Here is a 24,204-nt window from a genome sequence, read left to right as displayed (position 1 = left end):
ATTAATAATTATTAAATGTGCTGAACTCATGTAATTTGACTTTACTAATAATGAATGTTATACTAGTGTTTAAATGTAAAAAATGTATTACAACATTAAAAAATAATGAAATGTTTTCTTTTAAATATTTTTTGCCATTAAATGACATTTAGATTTTTTTTAAACTAGTTTTAAATATTTAATTTAGCATTATTTCCTATAGGGTTTTATTTTATGTCCCTACCACCATTATTATTTATGGGAGTTTGCTGCAGTTCCAGTGGATGGCCATGTGTGATGTTGGACTTAATCCCCCTTTGAGCACAAGTACATTTACGATTGTTTTAGGTACATTATGACTTAGTGACTTTAGAGTTGTGGTTTATAAACAGAAATGGGCTTACTCTTTAGTGGGTGAGTGCCTGTCTTTTCCCTAAACCCCTCCCTAACTCGTCCTTAGTTCTGCCTTCACCCCTCCCCTTTATTTATAAGCATTCCCCATTTTACAGCCACTCCTTCTGTCCCTTCCACATTTACTACTAAAAACTATACTAACGTGTGGGGAAACTGTGAAGTCGGGGCAGACAACTACACACAGAAAAAGATAAGAGAAGCAGAACAACCGCACGTAATTTGTGAAAAGCATTTTGTAGTTCCTTAGTAGTACTAAAAATGTACAACTCAGATTATCTGTGAGACTCTCTTGGGTATGTCTGATGTGATTTTAAAGCTCGTGAAACTGTCCTCAGCAGATGGGAAGTAGGTTCCATTTGTAACATAAATGGACCTGGAAAGAGGTCACTAAAGTGGATCTTTGTAATACGAAGCTGTGTCCTATTGGAACAGAAGTCATTAGGACTTTTTAGAGTAGTGACAGGAATGGTTAGCATAGAGTTGGTCTTGTCTTTAGTGGCACAGAGACACAGAGACTGGAGAATGATGTGGTGAGATGTTGCTGCGAATAATGCTCAGTCCTTCCATCTCATTTAGTTTTTTTTCAATAATCAGTCACAAATTGCACAGGCATGAACAGACGTTGGTCCCATACAGTCCTACGACAAAGGGACTTCTGCCGCAGGCACCTGCTGAGGCTCATTAAGGCTGGAACTAGTTTGAGGTTACTTGAATTCCAGATCCTTGAAGGTGTGGCCTCAAAGTTCAGGATCGAGTGGACCTTGTGGGTCAGAGCCATGGCTTATTAACACTCAGGAAGTAAAATACACGGAATGGAATGAGGCCACAAATAGTCACTAAGGAATGAGGTTAATTCACAAATTTCTATCCCTCATTGTGCGCTTTTCTCAGTAAACAGTTTGTTGGACGATAAATTGATTGATGTCTTTGTGGCGGCTTCATGTGAAGGTTTTGCAATGCTGAAAGCTTCTCCTCAGAGCACCTTTTACTCTTCCACCTTGTCTCTGTCATGTAGAGAGGTTGCTTTTATGAATGAAGTTTTTGTCACACTGAGAGCACTGATACATTTTTTTCTCCTGTGGATTTTCTCATGTTGAATCAAACTGAGTCTCCAGCAGATGCTTCTCTGGCATTTAGACCAATGACAAGGTTTTGCCCAGTGTGAGTTTTCTCATGTTCAGTGAGACCAGATTTCTGACTGAAGCTTTTCCATCATTCAGAGCACTGATAAGGTCTTTGCCTAGAGTGAGTTCTTTCATGTCTAGTGAGATTTTTTTTCAAAGTGAACCTTTTCTGGCATTTAGAGCATTGATTCGGTTTTAGCCCAGTGTGAGTTTCCTTATGTTGAATGAGACCAGATTTCCGACTGAAGCTTTTCAAGCATTCAGAGCATTGATATGGTTTTTGTCCAGTGTGAGTTCTTTCATGACAAGTGAGACCAGATTTATGACTGAAGCTTTCCCTGCATTCAGAGCACTAAAAAGGTTTTTGCCCCGTGTGGGTCGTTTCATGTAAAGTAAGGCTGAATTTCCGGCTGAAGCTTTTACAGCATTCAGAGCACTGATAATGTTTTTGTCCAGTGTGAGTTACCACATGTCGTGAGAGAGTAGATTTCTGGCTGAAGCTTTTCCAGCATTCAGAACACTGATACGGTTTAAGCCCAGTATGAGTTCTCTCGTGTTGAATGAGATTGGCCTTACAACTGAAGCTTTGTTGGCACCGTGAGCACTTATATGGTTTTAGTCCAGTGTGAGTTTTCTCATGTTGAGTTAGACCAGATTTGTGACTGAAGCTTTTCCTGCATTCAGAGCACTGATACGGTTTTTGCTCCGTGTGGGTCCTTTGATGTAAAGTAAGGCTGAATTTCTGACTGAAGCTTTTACAGCATTCAGAGCACTGATAATGTTTTTGCTCAGTGTGAGTTACCGCATGTCGTGAGAGAGTAGATTTCTGGCTGAAGCTTTTCCAGCATTCAGAACACTGATACGGTTTGAGCCCAGTATGAGTTCTCTCGTGTTGAATGAGATTGCCCTTACAACTGAAGCTTTGTTGGCACTCTGAGCACTTATATGGTTTTAGTCCAGTGTGAGTTTTCTCATGGTGAGTGAGACTAGATTTCCGACTGAAGCTTTTCTGGCATTCAGAGCACTGATACGGTTTTAGTCCAGTGTGAGTTCTTTCATGACAAGTGAGACCAGATTTATGACTGAAGCTTTTCCTGCATTCCGAGCACTGAAAAGGTTTTTGCCCCGTGTGTGTCCTTTCATGTAAAATAAGGCTGAATTTCCGACTGAAGCTTTTACAGCATTCAGAGCACTGATAATGTTTTTGCTCAGTATGAGTTACTGCATGTTGTAAGAGAGTAGATTTCTGGCTGAAGCTTTTCCAGCATTCAGAACACTGATACGGTTTGAGCCCAGTATGAGTTCTCTCGTGTTGAATGAGATGGTTTTTCTGACTAAAGCACTTCAGGCACTTAGTGCACTGATAAGGTTTGTGCCCAGTGTGGATTCTCACATGTTGAATGAGATCGCTTTTCCGACTGAAGCCTTTCTGGCATTCAGGACACTGATACGGTTTTTGTCCAATATGAGTTCTCTTGTGTTTAGTGAGGTGGGATTGATAACTAAAGTTGTTCTCACATTCATTGCTCTTATTCAAGTTATTTGTATCTCTAAGTTGGGTTTGTTCCTGGCCACATGCCATCTTAAGTCTGAATCTAATTCCGGAATCTATACTTGTTTATGTTAAAACTCAACATTAACTTCTAAACTACACTGCCGAAGCTCTTCTTCACATTTGCATTCACCTAATTATAGCTTTTATTTGGAGATCAATGATCTTATCTTTGAAGGCAGCCTATCTAACTTGTCTTATAAACTTTCACTGAGGGGCCCCTTATTTTTATTAAGATACCCCTCATGGATTCATTTTCTCCAAGTTATGCCCACAAGGATTCCTTCAAGTAGAATTAAGCTCATTCTGACTGCAGTTTATCGCATTTAATTTAGGAGTTTTAAAAGCACTGATAGGGTCTTTGAGGATTAGTACTTACAAGTGAGGTACATTTTTTATACAAGTAATGAACATGGATTAAAACATGTTAGGGTAGTTCTCAAATTATCAATAGTGTAACACTGGCCCTTTTTAAGCTTCCTATTCCGGTGAGGCCCAAAAAGGTACACCATTAACTTTGGAGGTCTGGCACACTTGGAAACAACATAGATCAACCCAAGAGACAGAGTTGGTGGGACAAATCTTTCTATATTGTAGATGTTAATCCAGTGTCTTTGCTGTAATGACATCTGAGAAGTAAATTTTCAGTTATTCTTTAAAACACAATGTTTTCTTTCCTCCGAATCACAGGAGACGGAGACATAAGCTTGCTCGTGTAAACTGAGGTTATTAGCCTTCCTGACACTTCTGTCACATCACATCACGTCTACGGATACTGATTTGCTGGGAGAGGCTTAGGTCTCCAAGGCATTTCTCATAAACCATCAGGCAGAATTTGCAACACTGAATATTCCCAAGTGCTCTGTGTGAGGATCAGTTGTTGCCAATGTTCTTTGCTCGACCAACCGTGAAATGCTTCCTTTAAGTGAAAATATTCTTATATTTAGTAGCTGCCGTAGATTTTCAATTTACATGCAGGTACAGTTATTATTTCAGAGGCTATTCAATCCCAATAACTGACACTTGGTAAATGTTCCTGGTCATTGTACATCAAGGTTTGACAACAAATAATGATTGTAAGAAAGTCGATAAATCACTTTCACATTCAGCAGTTTCTTCTGCACCAAATTCCTCACCATTCCTGGTGCATAGAACTAGTTTTTCTTCAGAGATTTAGAGTGTTTCTACTTTCCTCAAAATAACCCTTTATAAAAATGTTTCCAAAATTACAACATTTATTTTTCTTTTTGTTGCTTCAGTGACCTGTAAAAATAGAGTTAGAAATTATAAGTGAGTTGCACTCCAAGGGGGTAAAACAGGTCATGGATACTGCATAGACAGGGAAGTTGGGACCACTGAGACTCAATGTCGTGAGAGCAAAAGTAGTGAATACTGTAGAAAGAAACACAAGTTACACATGTATCATGACACAGATTCTCAGAAGCATCCAACACCAGCAATTTACTCTTCCTGTGATGATGACTGGCATCACAGTAAGGTATTTGTACCTCCTTTAATGAATTGTCAGATGTTGTGTACTCCCCTGCTCATTTAAAGGACTCTGCTATTCCTTATTTCAGGCATCCATGAAGGGACATTTCATTGAACAAAAGAATCTGCCTTGTTGTAATCACTGCTTTAAATGCCACTGGCGGAGCGTGATTATTTTATTAAGAGTGTTTTGGTCACTCAATTCCTTACCCTTGGGTGTGATACTGATACATAATACATACTTAAGAAACATGACTAACAGTGTGCCTTGTGAAACACGTGAGAGTTTGAAACTGCATCGTAAAAGCATGCAGAAGGGTCACAAACTGGTTTGAGATTAAGTCATTCATGACAGAGAGAGAAACCTACTAATGTGCTATGAAAATAATATGAAAGGTAGTAATGCAGTCTGTAGTTTTAAAACAAAATATGATTATGAGAATGCTCAAGTAAAATTAGTCCTGCTTATGTTTTCTTTGAGATGTAAATCCGAGAGAAAGTGATTGCATGTTTCTTAATGAAACGTAATTAGGCTATGCTTACAAGTATAATGAAATGGTGTTTTTATATTATTTCTTATGCATCTCTAGTTCTTTAATGTTTTCAACATTAGCATGTTTTTTCTTTAGAAAATAGTGATTTAGTGGTTTTCCATGTAGGCCTCAAAAATGTATTTTGTCTTTCATTATTTCCTTCGAATAATCAAAAAATGTCCCGATTGCACTGAAGCTACGAGTATTATCACTGAAGTTTCTGTCCTACAGTTTGAAAAATGTACATCCTTTCTGTTTGAATAAAACTGTATTGACTATGTTGCAAGCTCAGAAGAGAGCGAGTGGAGTGGACACGTTGAGTTGCAAATGTATTTACTATTTCCGAAGGGAAGTGATATTGCACATTCTTAACCCTTTCCCTGTGGCGGCAATTCCGCCGCAGCGCTAAGGGGAGGGGGGGTGCCTCGGCGCTCCGACGCTTGTGACGGAACCGCTCCGTCACGGCCCTTAGCAATTTCATTCTGGTCTAATAATTTGAAAGTGTTCCAGTGTGCTTTGTTTATAGTCGTCTTGTTCGCATAATTCGGATCATATAGTGATGGAGGCGTGTTGTCTTTGATGTTATCTGCGGCGGTCCTAATTTCTTCTGCCAACTTATTGGCTTTGTTAATGAAGAAGGTAGAAAATTCTTTGCAAGTTACTTGTGTTTTAGTGACCTCTTGGACAGATTTTGCCAACTTGTTAGATTGTTGTTTTATTATTTTGAATAATTTATGTGGTCTGTTTTTGGCGTTATATAATTCTGTTCTGATAAATTCCTTTTTTGTGTTGATGATCTTCTTGTTATATTCATTTCTGATTTTTCTGAGTGATTTCAATGTAGGAGAGGATGGGTGTTCATTTTCATTCTGCTCGTCTCAAATTACGTCTTTCTTCATTCAATATTCCAATAAACCATGGATTTGTTGTCTTTTCGGTAACTCTTTTTAATTTGAGTGGTATGGTGGCATTGACTATTTCCGTTACTGTGGTATTGTAATGGTTCGTTAGATCGTTCACATTTTTCAAGTTGTCAGGTGGGTTTAAGTCTCTCTTGCAATTTTCAGATAGCAAATCCATATTTGAGTCCTTGGTATCTCGGATCCATCTTTTCAATTTGGTAGTTTGAATCGTTTTTATTTTCTCCCGTGATGGTATTAGGAAGGTTATGGCGTGGTGATCTGACCAGTCACACTGTTCAATGGAGAGGATTGAGATGTCCTTGTTCTTCGAGATAATCCAGTCCAGTGTAGCTCCTTTTGAGTGTGTTTGTTGAAGACATGCTTGGGATAGTTTTAGATCATTTAAAAATTCTTTAAAGGCGTTGACCTGTTTGTCGTTGTTGTCGTTCCAACATAGATTGAAATCACCTAAAAATATATTATTAATGTCGGAGTTAGCGTTAGCAGTGATGATCTCCATCAGTTGGTCAATGAAGTTCAGATTGTTTCCTGGTGGGTGATATAGGGCATGTAAGTTGCAGATCTGTTTGTTTGCCGATCTTATGTTGAGCCCTAGGTATTCGCATGATTCGAGGTGGTCGGATTGAAATTGGCCAACTTCTAAAATCGATCTATGGATACGGGCAATACCTCCCCCTGTCTTTATCTGTCTGTCCAGTCTTAATATGTTATAGTACGGTGGTACAAGAAGGTCCAGGACTGGGGATGAGGATTCAGATAACCAGGTTTCAGTCAGGATTGTTATGTCTATTTCTTGATTGATGATGATGTCGGCTATGTCAGAAGCATGTTTCACTGCAGATCGACAGTTGAGCAGTAGACATTTTAGAGATTGATTAGAGGTTGATTTTCCTCACTCGCGCTCACCAACTAGACCTTGGCGAGCAAGGAAAAAATCTCGCTGGGAGGTGGATTTTCCTCACTCAACTCACCAACTTGACCTTGACGAGCACAAGCGAGGAAAAAACTCCGCTCCTTGAAATTCTGCGTGCTCCGTGGAGTGCAGAAAACTCCGCAAACTGAGCGGAGGTCACTGCCCAGGCTTATTTAAAAGGATATTTTAAACCATCTCTGAGTTCCATTACCCTAACAAGGAGCTTTGTCGTCAGCTTTATTATTCTATATGGTCACAGAACCACTTAGTGACTTGCAATATCTGTATAATGTATGACAGAGGGTGATTTACCACTTGTGTAGCCTGTCTGCTTTAGATGTTCATCACTGGGTACTAGCCGAGCCCATCAACACTTGCGGTGCACTAACCCCATAGCATTTATGTATCACAGAATTAGCCTCTGTGGTAACAGGGCGATTTACATAATGAGGATAGAAGCCTGGTTATTCCTGGTCACACAGTGCCACCATGTTCTTTACACAGAGATGAGAAATAGGAGAGGTTGTTCTCGATTCTAAAGGGCACCACACCTCAGCTTGGTTACTAAAAGTACAATGATTCTGGTTGCAGACGGGACACAATCTTGTTTACATGGCGAGGAGTCACATTAGCCTTGTGCATGTGTACATATGCACAAGCGAGCCGGGCTACAGATGGCACATAGACTCATTTACATACAGGACTGGTGGCTCCTGGTTGGAGATGGCACACTAGCGTGTTTACACAGGGAGGAGGATGGAAGCCTAGTGCTCCTTTACATATGTGGGAGATGTGAGCTTGGTGGTGCCTGGTCACAGACGACGCACAGGAGCTTTAAACAGGGAGAGGAGCTAGGTGATGAAAGAAAGCCAGGGTCTGGCAATCTGCAGCGTGATGGATATTCAGTCCAACCGCCATGATACATTATGTTTTAGAGAATGTTCTCAGCTCCCTGTTGCCAACCATAATCCTGCTGACATCCGAACCAGGTCATGTGGAATCTGGTGTGATATCTGTCCTCTTTCAACGCTCTATATACTGATCCGTAAATAACATAGACCCTTCCAGCCACAGCTCCAGCTGGTTACAAGCTATACACCGAGTAACAGGAAGACCTTTTAAGAGATCATGTGTCTGACATATCAGGTCAAAACATTCAATCACAAATAGAAACCAGTATTCAGAACATAGCTCCCCACATCACATTATAAGAGGGATGAGTGCTAATGAAGTGTGGACACATTTTACCTTATATATATATATATATATATATCCTATTAATATAACCTGACTATCACTGGAAGGCATCCAAGCTCTGCACATGGTCCAAGACACAGACAGTCAACATGTGATTGGAGGGTAAATGGTTTCTAAGAGTGAGAGGAGTGCTGATGCATCATAATGTGATAATCTTTAAAGAGGTACATTTTCAGCTCTTTTCTGTCACAATTTGCAGCTCTGATGATTTCATATTTTCTGAAATATCCCTATTACAGCGCCTTCTGCCTTGAGAAGGCTCATCCTGGACCAACATGACGACAAAACACATGCCGTCAAATCGAGGGCAAAGGGATTGTGACAAGGTTGAGGAACACTAACAACATATCCTACATCCAACGTCATGATTAACTGATGGAGCAAAGAGGGATATGAAGTGATGAACTGAGAAAAAAGTAACCTGGAGAATTGCTGCAAATTAGCATAAATCAAAACTCATAAAGAACCACATATCAATCAATCAGAGAATTTATAAAGCGCACTACACACCCACGATGGTCTCAAGGTGCTGGGGGGGAGGGTGGCTGCAGCTAGCGGTTGAAGAGCCAGGTCTTGAGTAGTCTACTGAAGGTCTGTGGGTCTTCTGTCTGACAAAGGGGGAGAGGGAGGGCGTTCCATGTCATTGCGGCATGGTGTGAGAAGGACCTGCCCCCGGTGGTGTTTCTGTGGATGTGTGGGACGGTGGCCAGTGAGAGGTCGGCGGAGCGGAGTTTTCTGTTGGGTACGTAGAATGACAGTCGGCTGTTGAGGTATTCTGGGCCGGTGTTGTGGAGTGCTTTGTTTGCGTGGGTCAGGAGTTTGAAGGTGATTCTTCTGTCGTCGGGGAGGCAGTGCAGGTCTCTCAGGTGGGGAGTGATGTGGTCTCGGCATGGGACGTTGAGGACCAGGCATGCCGAGTCATTCTGGATTCTTTGCAGTCTGCTGATGAGCTTGGACGGGGCTCCGGCGTAGAGGGCGTTGCCGTAGTCAAATCTGCTGCTGATGAGGGCGTGGGTGACAGTTTTCCGTGTGTCTGTAGGGATCCATCTGTAGATCTTGTGGAGCATGCGGAGGGTGTAAAAGCAGGTTGAAGAGACTGCGTTGATTTGGTTGGCCATGGTGAGTTTCGAGTTGAGGATGACTCCCAGGTTGCGTGCGTGGTTGGTAGGAGTCGGGTCAGTGCCCAGGGAGGTGGGCCACCAGGAGCCGTCCCAGGCAGAGGGGTTGGGTCTGAGGAGGAGGATCTCTGTCTTGTCCGTGTTCAGTTTGAGCCGACTGTCTTCCATCCAGTTGGCGACAGCCTTCATACCACTGTGCAGGTTGGCTTTGGCGGTGAGGGGGTCCTTGGTGAGGGAGAGGATCAGCTGTGGGTCGTCGGCATATGAGATTATGTTGAGGTCGTGGAGTCTGGCGATGCGTGCGAGTGGAGCCTTGTAGATGTTGAAGAGCGTCGGGCTGAGGGATGAGCCTTGCGGGACGCCTCAGATGGTCTTGGTGACTTCTGAGTGGAATGGGGGAAGGCGAACTCTTTCGGTTCTGTCGGAGAGGAAGGAGGTGATCCATTCCAGGGCCTTGTCGCTGAACCTTTTGCGGTAGATGCGTGTGAGTAGTGTGTGATGGCAGACGGTGTCGAATGCGGCGGAGAGGTCCAGGAGGATGAGGGCTGCTGTCTCGCCGTTGTCGAGTAGGATCCTGATGTCGTCTGTGGCGGCGATGAGGGCGGTCTTGGTGCTGTGGTTCTTGCGGAAACTTGACTGGGAGGTGTCGAGGATGTTGTTATTTTCCAAGTAGCGGGTGAGCTGGGTGTTGACGATTTTTTCGATGACCTTTTCCGGGAACGGGAGCAGGGAGATGGGCTGGAAGTTCTTGAGGTCGCTCGGGTCCGCCTTGGGTTTCTTCAGCAGGGCGTTAATTTCGGCGTGCTTCCAGCACTCAGGGAAGGTCGCGGTTTTGAATGAGACGTTGATGATGTTACACAGGTGGGGTGCAATGGAGCTGTTGCCTTGTTGATGATGTGGTGGGGATGAGGGTCGTATGAGGCGCCGGAGTGGATGGTGCTCAGGGTTGTGATGGTGTCTTCGGTGGTCACGCTGGTCCATGTGGTGAGGTGGTCGGTGGGTGCTGGTGGTAACGGTGCGGTGGGGTTGGTGGGGCGCGTCCGGGGATTGAGGCTGTCGTGGATGTCGGTGATCTTGCGGTGGAAGAAGGCAGCGAGGGCATCGCAGAGAGCTTGAGATGGCGGGATGTCGTTGGTGCAGGAGCCAGGGTTTGAGAGTTTCTTCACGATGTTGAAGAGCTCCTTGCTGTTGTGTGTGTTGTTGTCGAGGCGGTCTTTGAAGGAGGTCTTCTTGGTGGTCCTGATGAGGTGGTAGTGGTTGCCGATGGCATCCTTGAGGGCTGTGTGGCTATCAGGCGTTTTCTCATCGCGCAGTTGTTTTCCCGTTTCTGACAGGCGCGCTTGGAGGCTAGGAGTTCCGGGGTGAACCAGCTTGCTTTTTGGCTGGGGTCCCTGTTGGTGTGCTGTTTCATAGGGGCTAAGGTGTTGGCGCAGTCTTCCATCCAGTGTCTGTGGACGCAGGCCCCCTCCTCGGGGTCGGTGGGGTTGGTTGGGGGGTTGAATGCGAGGTGAGCTTGTAGTAGTTCCTTGGTGACTTTGCCCCAACGGCGTCTAGGGATCTGTGGGGTGCGGTGCTGTGAGATGGGTTTCTGGAAGCTGAAGTGGACGCAGTGGTGGTCGGTCCAGGTGAGCTCGGAGGCATGGCTGAAAGCGACATGGGGACTGGAGGTGAAGATGGCTTCGAGCATGTGGCCGGCGATGTGGGTGGGTGTCGTGACGATCTGTGTCAGTCTGAGGGTGGAGAGGTTGTCGATCAGGGTGGATAAGTTGCTGTCATTGTTGTTTGCCAATTGGTAGTTCAGGTCGCCAAGGAGGATGTAGTTGGTGGAGGTCAGTGCTTGCGTGCTGGTGAAGTCTGCGATGGAGTTGCAGAAATGGGGGCGGGGTCCGGGTGGTCTATAGACGAGGGTGCCTCTTAGGGTGGTCGTGGGGTCCCTGTGAATCTGGAAGTGCATGTGTTCAGCGGTGTTGAGGGTGTCGGTGGTGCTTGTGGAGACTCTGATGGTGCTCCTGTAGATGATGGCAATTCCTCCGCCGACTCCTTTAATGCGGTCCCTGCGGGTGATCTTGTATCCGTCAGGGATGGTGATGTCTGGGGTGGCGGTTTCGTTCAGCCAGGTCTCTGTCAGGAAGGCGATGTCTGGTGATGTGGAGTCGAACAGGTCCCAGAGCTCTATGGCGTGTTTGCTTGCGGAGCGGGTGTTGAGCAGGATGCATCTGAGCTGATTTGGTTCCGTCGTGGTTGGTGGCTCAGTGTCTTTGGTGCAGGAGAAGCTGCAATTCCAGCAGGTGAAGAGGCCGTGGGTGCGCTTGGGCGCGGCCTTGTTGCATTTGGATGGTTGTCCGAGGTTGAGTGCGATGAGGGTGTTGGCATCATACCAGATGTGGCTTCGTGGGTGGTGCTTGGTCCAGGGGTCGTGGCGCTGGGCGTGGTCCAGCACAGACAGGCGCAGACGGGCTGGCCAGCGGTGCACCCGTTGCGCGCATCCACTGCGCGGCCTTGCAGCGGCCGCCATAAATGGAGGAGTGGGAGGAAGGCTCAGCTGGGAGGAGGGTGGGGCTGGTGGGAGTGACGAATCGGCAGCAGGGGGGCGGGGACGCAGGGAAGGCAGCGTTGGGAAAAACCTGGCAGGGAGCATGGGAGGGGGGCGGGGTACAGAAGGAAGGGGTTGGGGCAATCAGCAGGAAGGCAGCGAAGCAATCAGGGCGGCGAAATCACCGGGGGCCAGGAACCGTGAGGCCAGGAGCACACAAAGTGCTCAGGAGTACAGGCAGGCACAGGAGCAGCGCACAGGCAGGTCAGGAGGCGTTCACAGAGGCAGATGGCGGCGGAGCTGCAGCGGGAGGGGAGCGACCTACCTGAGGGTCAAGGGCAGCTGCGTGACTTGGAAGCCGATTACTTCCCAATATTTCTCAATTATTTCTCAATACATCCCTTGTTTGTGATTACCTTACAGTGCTCACATTATCATCCGACTAGAACAGATGGGAGCTTGGGGTGTCTGCTCATAGAAGAAGTGTGGAGAAGTGTGGCTCACTGGTTAGAGCAGGCAGACCCTGAAGCAGAGGTCAGACCCGGGACCAGGGTTCGATTCCCGACGCGGCAGGGTGTTGAGCTCAAATGTCCTCGGACTCGATAATTCTCGCTTCGGTGCCTGACCTAATCATGGGTTCACACTATGCAACTCTGGGCATTAAGCTTGCTTAATCTCCACAACGGCCCCCCGCGGCGGGATGCCTGGCTTTCACCTTGGGGATGCCCTGTAGGGGCTATCTCACAGGGAAAAACCAGGACGGGTTCCCAAGGCAAGCGCGGAGATACCCCTACGGGGGTCGATTCTGGCGCTATATAAGAAATGCAATAATAATAATAATAATAGAAGCTCATTTATATACAAAGAGGGGTGCTGTCTGTTTACAAAGCACAAATTGTTTATGTTAAATGCCTACACAGCACAGGGTAAAGTGACTCAGGTACCAGTGCAAGTGTTGTATGACAGGAGCGGGCAGTCTTAGTTGTTGAGACCTGAATGTCTGACGCATGCATCTTTAACCTCATGCGTGCTAGCGGAATTCCGCTCGCACACTGAGATTTTTTAAATCGCATGTTATGTGACGAGCTGGGCTTATCATCAGCGTGCGAGGAGGCTACGCCATGACGAGCCCAGCTCGTCATCAGCGTGGAAGGGGTTAAATACTTCAACTGCTTGAGAGAGGGTGGCAGTCTCAAATTCTGGGGACCCAGCTACCAACAGCTCCCCTCATAGTCTTTATTTTTTGCATCCACAGCAAGTGCTGATTCCACCTAAGACAGTAAGGTTTTCAGCTCAGTGGTCGGCTTCCCGGAGTCAGCCTGCCTTGTTCTTCCCACACTTCTTTCAGCAAAGGTAAATGTGTCTTCTACTAAAGTGTCCGTAGCTCGCTTTTGGTAATATGACTTGTGCAGTACGGCCTCGTTTGATGGTAAAGCAAAACAGTTCGAAGTCACAAATTTCAAAGAAAAAAGGGACAAGAACTTCAAGATTCTAACCAAGTTTAGATAAAGAAGAATATTTAATAATTATTCTGAAGCAAAATCAAAAGAATAATTGTGATTTAGGGATTATTATTTAGCAAAAACAACTGCCCCAAAGGAAATAAAGGATACAGTTAGTCATGTATTCTAAACCAAAAACAAATGCAAAAAAAAATGTAAATTAAAATGCTGATCCACTGATGCAGTGTTGAAGCCACATATGAAATAGTATTTGTCCTCGCTAGCCATGCTCAAGGGAGAAAGGTAAGTCTAGTCTCCGGTAATGATTAAGACTGGAATTTGATGCAAGGGTTTGGAATGAACCAATCACAGAAGGTGACGAGGTGCACAGAAGTGGCTTGGAGTACAAAATTCTCAGAGTAGAGTTGGGTTATCAAGTCAAACCAAAATCTACGGCCATCAAAATGTCTGAAACTTCAGGCAGTTATAACAGGTGTGAAGTCTTCAGAGCTTCCAGGTTATGGATATGGTCCAAGGTTGATGATCCAAACCAACTCAAAGAACCAGCCAAACAAACACATCGGACGAGTGCTTTGGTGTTCGCGCAGGATCATCTCATTCGCTCTAATAATAGCCCAAGTGCTGCGTCCACTTTAGAGTTACCACAAAAATGAAACACCCATGTTGAGTTGGACACCTCGAAGGCTATTCACAAAGGTACCTTACACCTGTGAGTAATCTATACATGCAAGGATGCTCGTAGAGTAACGTTGCTAGTTTTAGCTATTCACCATTATGAGTATAAAGTTATTAAAAAATGTGGACTTGCACATCTGCACACGCTTAAACAGAGGTGGAGTAAAATGTACAAATGTAACTTACTAGAGCAAAAGTGGAGCAATAGAGAGTGCAGCACCACGCATGGCCAACCACTGGTAATGCAACACCCTGACTTAGAAAATAAGGGAGACAGAGACTTAACAAGCATTGACAAATCAAATAGGTTTCAGCAATTTGAGAGCTATAAACGTTGTCACTGTGAATGTCTTGTAGCTAAGGATTTTTCACTGAGTCCTGTTTTGAAGATGTGTGTTGCAAACATGGTATGAAAACATCTTTACTCTGGGTGGTATTTATCACACTTGAAACATTCTGACTCAGTAGAGTTGTATTTTATTTGGTGCAATAAATATATCACCAATTACAAACCACATGCAGTAAGGGACTGAAATGTATAAGAAACACCATGTGATGTCACTTTCTGCGATGTCACTTGGTCAAAGGTTATGTGAGGTCACTGACTCAAAGACCATGTAATGTTCACTTCCTATAATGTTGCTGTGCTCAAAGATCTGCTGGTGTGGCTTCCTTCGTTCAAGCTGCTCTGAAATGCTGATATTCATGTTATATGAAATGTTCTGTAGGAGGCTCGTTGACCCTAAATAGCTGATTTACGATGATTGATAGAATGGTAGTAATGGGATTCCTGGTTGGCTGAGGTACGCACCCAGGCCAGGCAGGAACCACCGCTCTCTACAGGGCAAGCTAGATACACACTAAAAGATAACCTGTGCTCAACCTCTGATAGCTTTGCACAGAGCAGTCAGGCATATCTAAAGATGTGTCCACAATTGTCTTCACTGGGAACCAAACACCCCATTGTAGCGCTTGACTCTCACAGGTTAGCTGGGAGGAGCAGTCCAAGGCCTACTCAAGGGAGTTGATGTGGGCTAGTAATCACCAATCACTGGCACGCAATACCAACACCCAATAACTGATTGTCCAGTCAGTACCTTCTCTTTAGAAAAAGCAGAAGTACATTTATTTAAAACACACTTCTAAAAACTACAAAATATTTTACAAATATGTACATTGTCAGATGGAACATACATAGATGACATTGTGTAATCATTGGGGACCCCTTGGAGGGTCACCCAAACATCTCCTATTCGTTCAATCATTTGTTTTGTGATAAACACATACCTTTTGCAAAAATCATTACCATTACTGTGATAACCAATAAAACATTTGCAATCATTATGGTAACCCCAGTAAGATTTTTTCAGTAATTAACCTTGTGTTTGTGTATTCTTTCATGGGTTTGATATCAAAGCTGCAATGGTAAAAACAACCCGTCGAGAGGCCATCACACTGAAAAAGCATTGAATTGCAACCATACAGTCAGTCCCTAGAGGGCATAGGATCAACATCACATTTGTGGATTTCCAGGCCGTCCACGTCTGATTAAATGCCATTAAATTACCATGCATCAGGCCCCGAGGGGTTGAAACACTACCGGTTGTAGAGTAAAAGCTACAGCAGTGGGAGAGCTCAAAAAGACACGAAAATCCAGGGGAGGTGATCGTTTTGCAGTCCCCACTAAGAGTGAGGACTCTGACAGTACCTTTAAAAGAAAGGCTGTATTGTGTTGACTCTTTGGTGGTGGTCCTGTCATCCTGGGACCACCACAAGCAGAGATATGGGCCAAAAAGTGTTCAAACAGCAAGGCCCCGAAGGCATTATGTGGCTATTTTCTGAGAAAGCAGTAAATACGGTAGCAGGGGCTCTCTCGCTGTGCTAGGGAGACCTGCGCAAGTTTTGTTACTTTGTGTTCCTTCGTTTTTTAAGCGGCCTCGTGTTGCGCTTCGTTTAGGGTAAAGCAGTCAGCAGATGAGACAGCATCTGACAATTGATCTCAGTCTTCAGTTTTCATGTGCGTTGTGAGGCGCAAATGCACTGTATGGCGTGGCAGTGGGGGGGCGTAGAACGGTGTAAGGGATGAGAGAGACAGATGCAGAACATAGGGCGGAGCCATTGTATAGAGAACGGTCAGCAGATGTGACCGCGTCTGACTTTTGATTTCGGGCTTCAGTTTTCATGCACATTGTGAGGCACAAACGCGCTATATGGTGGTGGCGGTGGGGGGGTGCAGGTAACGTGAATGGGGCGGAACACAGGGCGGAACCATTGTGTATGATAGCAGTCAGCAGATGAGACAGCATCTGACATTTGATTTTGGTGTTTGAATGGACAGCAAATATTATGAGATGAGAACAAGAATTTCATCCCTGTTTTCAGCGGTGCTCCATAAACCATGAGCACCCGTCTCAAGTGCTCTAAATTAAAGAAAAAAGTAGCACTGATAACAAATGCTAAAATGGCAGCTGGGGATGGATAGTAGTAATTGGTCTATGCTCTCGTAGGTAGAGACATGACGAATGTATGCCATGGACAAATGGGGATAAATAATATTAGATCGATGGTGGAGCCAGCTAATGGTAAGTCTGTGAGTGGGCTGAAGCCTATAAAGGAGATAAACATGTCTCTTTGAGACAGCGCAAGTAGTGTCTAGCCGAGACCTAGAAATAGAACCTCATAAGAAATAAAGATACATTAAAATAATGTGTTTTGTCTTTTCAAAAAAGAAATTCAATTAATTCTATACAAAACCTTTTTAAAGGCTTTGTCCCATCTGAGGCAATTTAGTAATTTAGAGTACATAATAAGAAAATATAGGGATTTTACTTTCAGTGGGATTTTTTCAACAAATCTTTAAAAAAACATTTTTAACTTCTTTAAAATCAATTACATATTCAATTAAAATACAAGTTAAATGCATTTTGTTCTACATTAAAAGTATATCAAATTAATTTACAATAATATTTAACTTAAAAAGATTTATTTTTTTAAGTTTAAAAAACATTCAAAATATTCTATATATTTTTACACAGGGAGATTTCCACCCTAGTTGAACATATTAAAGATTATATTTTTTCTTAAGATTGAATTAAAGGTTTCCCACCTGAAGTAACATCTTGTTTATGTATTAATAATTATTAAATGTGCTGAACTCATGTAATTTGACTTTACTAATAATGAATGTTATACTAGTGTTTAAATGTAAAAAATGTATTACAACATTAAAAAATAATGAAATGTTTTCTTTTAAATATTTTTTGCCATTAAATGACATTTAGATTTTTTTTAACTAGTTTTAAATATTTAATTTAACATTATTTCCTATAGGGTTTTATTTTATGTCCCTACCACCATTATTATTTATAGGCGTTTGCTGCAGTTCCAGTGGTAGGCCATGTGTGATGTTGGACTTAATCCCCCTTTGAGCACAAGTACATTTACGATTGTTTTAGGTACATTATGACTTAGTGACTTTAGAGTTGTGGTTTATAAACAGAAATGGGCTTACTCTTTAGTGGGTGAGTGCCTGTCTTTTCCCTAAACCCCTCCCTAACTCGTCCTTAGTTCTGCCTTCACCCCTCCCCTTTATTTATAAGCATTCCCCATTTTACAGCCACTCCTTCTGTCCCTTCCACATTTACTACTAAAAACTATACTAACGTGTGGGGAAACTGTGAAGTCGGGGCAGACAACTACACACAGAAAAAGATAGGAGAAGCAGAACAACCGCACGTAATTTGTGAAAAGCATTTTGTAGTTCCTTAGTAGTACTAAAAATGTACAACTCAGATTATCTGTGAGACTCTCTTGGGTATGTCTGATGTGATTTTAAAGCTCGTGAAACTGTCCTCAACAGATGGGAAGTAGGTTCCATTTGTAACATAAATGGACCTGGAAAGAGGTCACTAAAGTGGATCTTTGTAATACGAAGATGTGTCCTATTGGAACAGAAGTCATTAGGACTTTTTAGAGTAGTGACAGGAATGGTTAGCATAGAGTTGGTCTTGTCTTTAGTGGCACAGAGACACAGAGACTGGAGAATGATGTGGTGGGATGTTGCTGAGAATAATGATCAGTCCTTCCATCTCATTTAGTTTTTTTTCAATAATCAGTCACAAATTGCACAGGCATGAACAGACGTTGGTCCCATACAGTCCTACGACAAAGGGACTTCTGCCGCAGGCACCTGCTGAGGCTCATTAAGGCTGGAAATAGTTTGAGGTTACTTGAATTCCAGATCCTTGAAGGCGTGGCCTCAAAGTTCAGGATCGAGTGGACCTTGTGGGTCAGAGCCATGGCTTATTAACACTCAGGAAGCAAAATACACGGAATGGAATGAGGCCACAAATAGTCACTAAGGAATGAGGTTAATTCACAAATTTCTATCCCTCATTGTGCGCTTTACTCAGTAAACAGTTTGTTGGACGATAAATTGATTGATGTCTTTGTGGCGGCTTCATGTGAAGGTTTTGCAATGCTGAAAGCTTCTCCTCAGAGCACCTTTTACTCTCCCACCTTGTCTCTGTCATGTAGAGAGGTTGCTTTTATGACTGAAGTTTTTGTCACACTGAGAGCACTGATACATTTTTTTCTCCTGTGGATTTTCTCATGTTGAATCAAACTGAGTCTCCAGCAGATGCTTCTCTGGCATTTAGACCAATGACAAGGTTTTGCCCAGTGTGAGTTTTCTCATGTTCAGTGAGACCAGATTTCTGACTGAAGCTTTTCCATTATTCAGAGCACTGATAAGGTCTTTGCCTAGAGTGAGTTCTTTCATGTCTAGTGAGATTTTTTTTCAAAGTGACCCTTTTCTGGCATTTAGAGCATTGATTCGGTTTTAGCCCAGTGTGAGTTTCCTTATGTTGAATGAGACCAGATTTCCGACTGAAGCTTTTCAAGCATTCAGAGCATTGATATGGTTTTTGTCCAGTGTGAGTTCTTTCATGACAAGTGAGACCAGATGCATGACTGAAGCTTTCCCTGCATTCAGAGCACTAAAAAGGTTTTTGCCCCGTGTGGGTCCTTTCATGTAAAGTAAGGCTGAATTTCCGGCTGAAGCTTTTACAGCATTCAGAGCACTGATAATGTTTTTGCCCAGTGTGAGTTACCACATGTCGTGAGAGAGTAGATTTCTGGCTGAAGCTTTTCCAGCATTCAGAACACTGATACGGTTTAAGCCCAGTATGAGTTCTCTCGTGTTGAATGAGATTGGCCTTACAACTGAAGCTTTGTTGGCACCGTGAGCACTTATATGGTTTTAGTCCAGTGTGAGTTTTCTCATGTTGAGTTAGACCAGATTTGTGACTGAAGCTTTTCCTGCAGTCAGAGCACTGATACGGTTTTTGCCCCGTGTGGGTCCTTTCATGTAAAGTAAGGCTGAATTTCTGACTGAAGCTTTTACAGCATTCAGAGCACTGATAATGTTTTTGCTCAGTGTGAGTTACCGCATGTCGTGAGAGAGTAGATTTCTGGCTGAAGCTTTTCCAGCATTCAGAACACTGATACGGTTTGAGCCCAGTATGAGTTCTCTCGTGTTGAATGAGATTGGCCTTACAACTGAAGCTTTGTTGGCACTCTGAGCACTTATATGGTTTTAGTCCAGAGTGAGTTTTCTCATGTTGAGTGAGACTAGATTTCTGACTGAACCTTTTCTGGCATTCAGAACACTGATACGGTTTGAGCCCAGTATGAGTTCTCTCGTGTTGAATGAGATTGCCCTTACAACTGAAGCTTTGTTGGCACTCTGAGCACTTATATGGTTTTAGTCCAGTGTGAGTTTTCTCATGGTGAGTGAGACTAGATTTCCGACTGAAGCTTTTCTGGCATTCAGAGCACTGATACGGTTTTAGTCCAGTGTGAGTTCTTTCATGACAAGTGAGACCAGATTTATGACTGAAGCTTTTCCTGCATTCCGAGCACTGAAAAGGTTTTTGCCCCGTGTGGGTCCTTTCATGTAAAATAAGGCTGAATTTCCGACTGAAGCTTTTACAGCATTCAGAGCACTGATAATGTTTTTGCTCAGTATGAGTTACTGCATGTTGTAAGAGAGTAGATTTCTGGCTGAAGCTTTTACAGCATTCAGAGCACTGATACGGTTTGAGCCCAGTATGAGTTCTCTCGTGTTGAATGAGATGGTTTTTCTGACTAAAGCACTTCAGGCACTTAGTGCACTGATAAGGTTTGTGCCCAGTGTGGATTCTCACATGTTGAATGAGATCGCTTTTCCGACTGAAGCCTTTCTGACATTCAGGACACTGATACGGTTTTTGTCCAGTATGAGTTCTCTTGTGTTTAGTGAGGTGGGATTGATAACTAAAGTTGTTCTCACATTCATTGCTCTTATTCAAGTTATTTGTATCTCTAAGTTGGGTTTGTTCCTGGCCACATGCCATCTTAAGTCTGAATCTAATTCCGGAGTCTGTACTTGTTTATGTTAAAACTCAACATTAACTTCTAAACTACACTGCCGAAGCTCTTCTTCACATTTGCATTCACCTAATTATAGCTTTTTTTTGGAGATCAATGTTCTTATCTTTGAAGCCAGCCTATCTAACTTGTCTTATAAACTTTCACTGAGGGGCCCCTTATTTTTATTAAGATACCCCTCATGGATTCATTTTCTCCAAGTTATGCCCACAAGGATTCCTTCAAGTAGAATTAAGCTTATTCTGACTGCAATTTATCGCATTTAATTTAGGAGTTTTAAAAGCACTGATAGGGTCTTTGAGGATTAGTACTTACAAGTGAGGTACATTTTTTATACAAGGAATGAACATGGATTAAAACATGTTAGGGTAGTTCTCAAATTATCAATAGTGTAACACTGGCCCTTTTTAAGCTTCCTATTCCGGTGAGGCCCAAAAAGGTACACCATTAACTTTGGAGGTCTGGCACACTTGGAAACAACACAGATCAACCCAAGAGACAGAGTTGGTGGGACAAATCTTTCTATATTGTAGATGTTAATCCAGTGTCTTTGCTGTAATGACATCTGAGAAGTACATTTTCAGTTATTCTTTAAAACACAATGTTTTCTTTCCTCCGAATCACAGGAGACGGAGACATAAGCTTGCTCGTGTAAACTGAGGTTATTAGCCTTCCTGACACTTCTGTCACATCACGTCTACGGATACTGATTTGCTGGGAGAGGCTTAGGTCTCCAAGGCATTTCTCATAAACCATCAGGCAGAATTTGCAACACTGAATATTCCCAAGTGCTCTGTGTGAGGATCAGTTGTTGCCAATGTTCTTTGCTTGACCAACCGTGAAATGCTTCCTTTAAGTGAAAATATTCTTATATTTAGTAGCTGCCGTAGATTTTCAATTTACATGCAGGTACAGTTATTATTTCAGAGGCTATTCAATCCCAATAACTGACACTTGGTAAATGTTCCTGGTCATTGTACTTCAAGGTTTGACAACAAATAATGATTGTAAGAAAGTCGATAAATCACTTTCACATTCAGCAGTTTCTTCTGCACCAAATTCCTCACCATTCCTGGTGCATAGAACTAGTTTTTCTTCAGAGATTTAGAGTGTTTCTACTTTCCTCAAAATAACCCTTTATAGAAATGTTTCCAACATTACAACATTTATTTTTCTTTTTGTTGCTTCAGTGACCTGTAAAAATAGAGTTAGAAATTATAAGTGAGTTGCACTCCAAGGGGGTAAAACAGGTCATGGATACTGCATAGACAGGGAACTTGGGACCACTGAGACTCAATGTCGTGAGCGCAAAAGTAGTGAATACTGTAGAAAGAAACACAAGTTACACATGTATCATGACACAGATTCTCAGAAGCATCCAACACCAGCAATTTACTCTTCCTGTAATGATGACTGGCATCACAGTAAGGTATTTGTACCTCCTTTAATGAATTGTCAGATGTTGTGTACTCCCCTGCCCATTTAAAGGACTCTGCTATTCCTTATTTCAGGCATCCATGAAGGGACATTTCATTGAACAAAGGAATCTGCCTTGTTGTAATCACTGCTTTAAATGCCACTGGCGGAGCGTGATTATTTTATTAAGAGTGTTTTGGTCACTCAATTCCTTACCCTTGGGTGTGATACTGATACATAATACATACTTAAGAAACATGACTAACAGTGTGCCTTGTGAAACACGTGAGAGTTTGAAACTGCATCGTAAAAGCATGCAGAAGGGTCACAAACTGGTTTGAGATTAAGTCATTCATGACAGAGAGAGAAACCTACTAATGTGCTATGAAAATAATATGAAAGGTAGTGATGCAGTCTGTAGTTTTAAAACAAAATATGATTATGAGAATGCTCAAGTAAAATTAGTCCTGCTTATGTTTTCTTTGAGATGTAAATCCGAGAGAAAGTGATTGCATGTTTCTTAATGAAACGTAATTAGGCTATGCTTACAAGTATAATGAAATGGTGTTTTTATATTATTTCTTATGCATCTCTAGTTCTTTAATGTTTTCAACATTAGCATGTTTTTTCTTTAGAAAATAGTGATTTAGTGGTTTTCCATGTAGGCCTCAAAAATGTATTTTGTCTTTCATTATTTCCTTAGAATAATCAAAAAATGTCCCGATTGCACTAAAGCTACGAGTATTATCACTGAAGTTTCTGTCCTACAGTTTGAAAAATGTACATCCTTTCTGTTTGAATAAAACTGTATTGACTATGTTGCAAGCTCAGAAGAGAGCGAGTGGAGTGGACACGTTGAGTTGCAAATGTATTTACTATTTCCGAAGGGAAGTGATATTGCACATTCTTAACCCTTTCGCTGTGGCGGCAATTCCGCCGCAGCGCTAAGGGGAGGGGGGGTGCCTCGGCGCTCCGACGCTTGTGACGGAACTGCTCCGTCACGCCCCTCGGGTGGGCTGTGCTTGTGATGGAGTGGTTCCGTCATGGCCCGCCCGCTCAATAGAACACGCTGCGCAGGCGCAAGATCAGCGCCGCGCAGGCGCGGTGAGCGGGCCATGACAGAACCGCTGCATCACCTGCACAGCCCACCCGAGGGGCGTGACGGAGCGGTTCCGTCATAAGCGTGGGAGGGGTTAAAGAACAATGACCACTGAACAAAGGTATTACGTATGGGTTCCAGAAGATTTGGGTTAGAGAACAATCACATCACGGTTACACTATGGATTTTGACCAATGGAAATCATGCACACTACCTAAAAGTTATTTTGTGGGCAGGAACTGAAATCGTTTGGAGGCATAATTGCCCCTTGGGAAAAGGACGGCACGCTGCTATTTTCCCTTGCAAATCCTTGGCCTGACCTGCTGTCGGTCTGAACTCTGATTTTTCCCTGAACTGAAATCTCCTGATTACCTCCGCACTTTACCAGCTGGTGAAGTTGAGCAGGTAAAATCTTTCAGCTGAAGAATTTATTAACCGTGGGCAATGAACTCAGGTCCGCTAGTGGAGGTTGCAGAGATTAGCTAACAACGCATTAAATTGAAAACACAGAGTTCATGCAAAAACTCTGACTCTGCCACGTAGGGAGTTAGCAACTACACCCACAACCCTTTGATAAAACAACTTTACCTTTGCTTGCTAAAAAGCATATAACCAATTCACAAAAGTGAGCTTCGAAAAATATCAGGCAATGAGAGAGGTGATGATTTTGGGGTCCCCCCTAACCTAGGGGAAGGCCCAAACAGATGCCTTGAACACAAAGAGCATATCGTGCTGAACGATTCAGTGGTGGTCCCATCCTCGTAGGACCACCCAAAGCAAAGTTATGGGCAAAAATACAATGCTAACCAAAGGCTCAGCAAAGCATTATGGGATGAGATTCTAGAGTGCAGTGAATATTATAGTATTAGCTCTCAGTTGAGCCGGGAGAGATGCAGCTTCAGGAATGTTTTGATATTGCATACTATAATATTCACTGCACTCTAGAATCTCATCCCATAATGCTTTGCAGGGCCTTTGGTTGGGATTGTAATTTTGCCCATAACTGACTGTGCTTGGGGTGGTCCTAGGAAGATGGGAGCATCATTGAATCGTTCAGCCTGATATGCTCTTTGTGTCTAAGGCTTCTGCTTAGTTCTCCCCTTAGGTTGAGGAGGACCCCAAAATCATCCACTCTCCCATGCTTGCTAAATTTTCCTTTTCACTTTTGTGAGGCGATTATATGCATTTTAGCATGTAATGATAGAGTTACTTGTTGTTTTACCAAAGGTATGTGAGGTTTCTGTTTCATTAATTGGGATGAGACGGGACGGAGTTACGGAGTGGA

The 24,204-nt window shown here is 43.2% G+C and overlaps 1 protein-coding gene across 1 annotated transcript; it reads right to left on the bottom strand.

Annotated features, from left to right (window-relative positions):
* Positions 1 to 1,449: 1,449 nt before the first annotated feature.
* LOC147737335 (uncharacterized) lies at positions 1,450 to 20,400 on the bottom strand. The gene is given in 3 exon segments (XM_086923619.1): positions 1,450 to 3,112; positions 15,073 to 15,077; positions 18,601 to 20,400. Coding segments are annotated over 3 exon segments (3,282 nt in total). The 5' UTR covers positions 20,371 to 20,400; the 3' UTR covers positions 1,450 to 1,605.
* Positions 20,401 to 24,204: the final 3,804 nt, after the last annotated feature.

The sequence above is a fragment of the Lissotriton vulgaris genome, chromosome 1_1, assembly GCF_964263255.1.
Source record: "Lissotriton vulgaris chromosome 1_1, aLisVul1.2, whole genome shotgun sequence".
In the NCBI taxonomy this organism is placed as follows: Eukaryota; Metazoa; Chordata; class Amphibia; order Caudata; family Salamandridae; genus Lissotriton; species Lissotriton vulgaris.
This window is presented reverse-complemented; position numbering and strand designations above follow the sequence as displayed.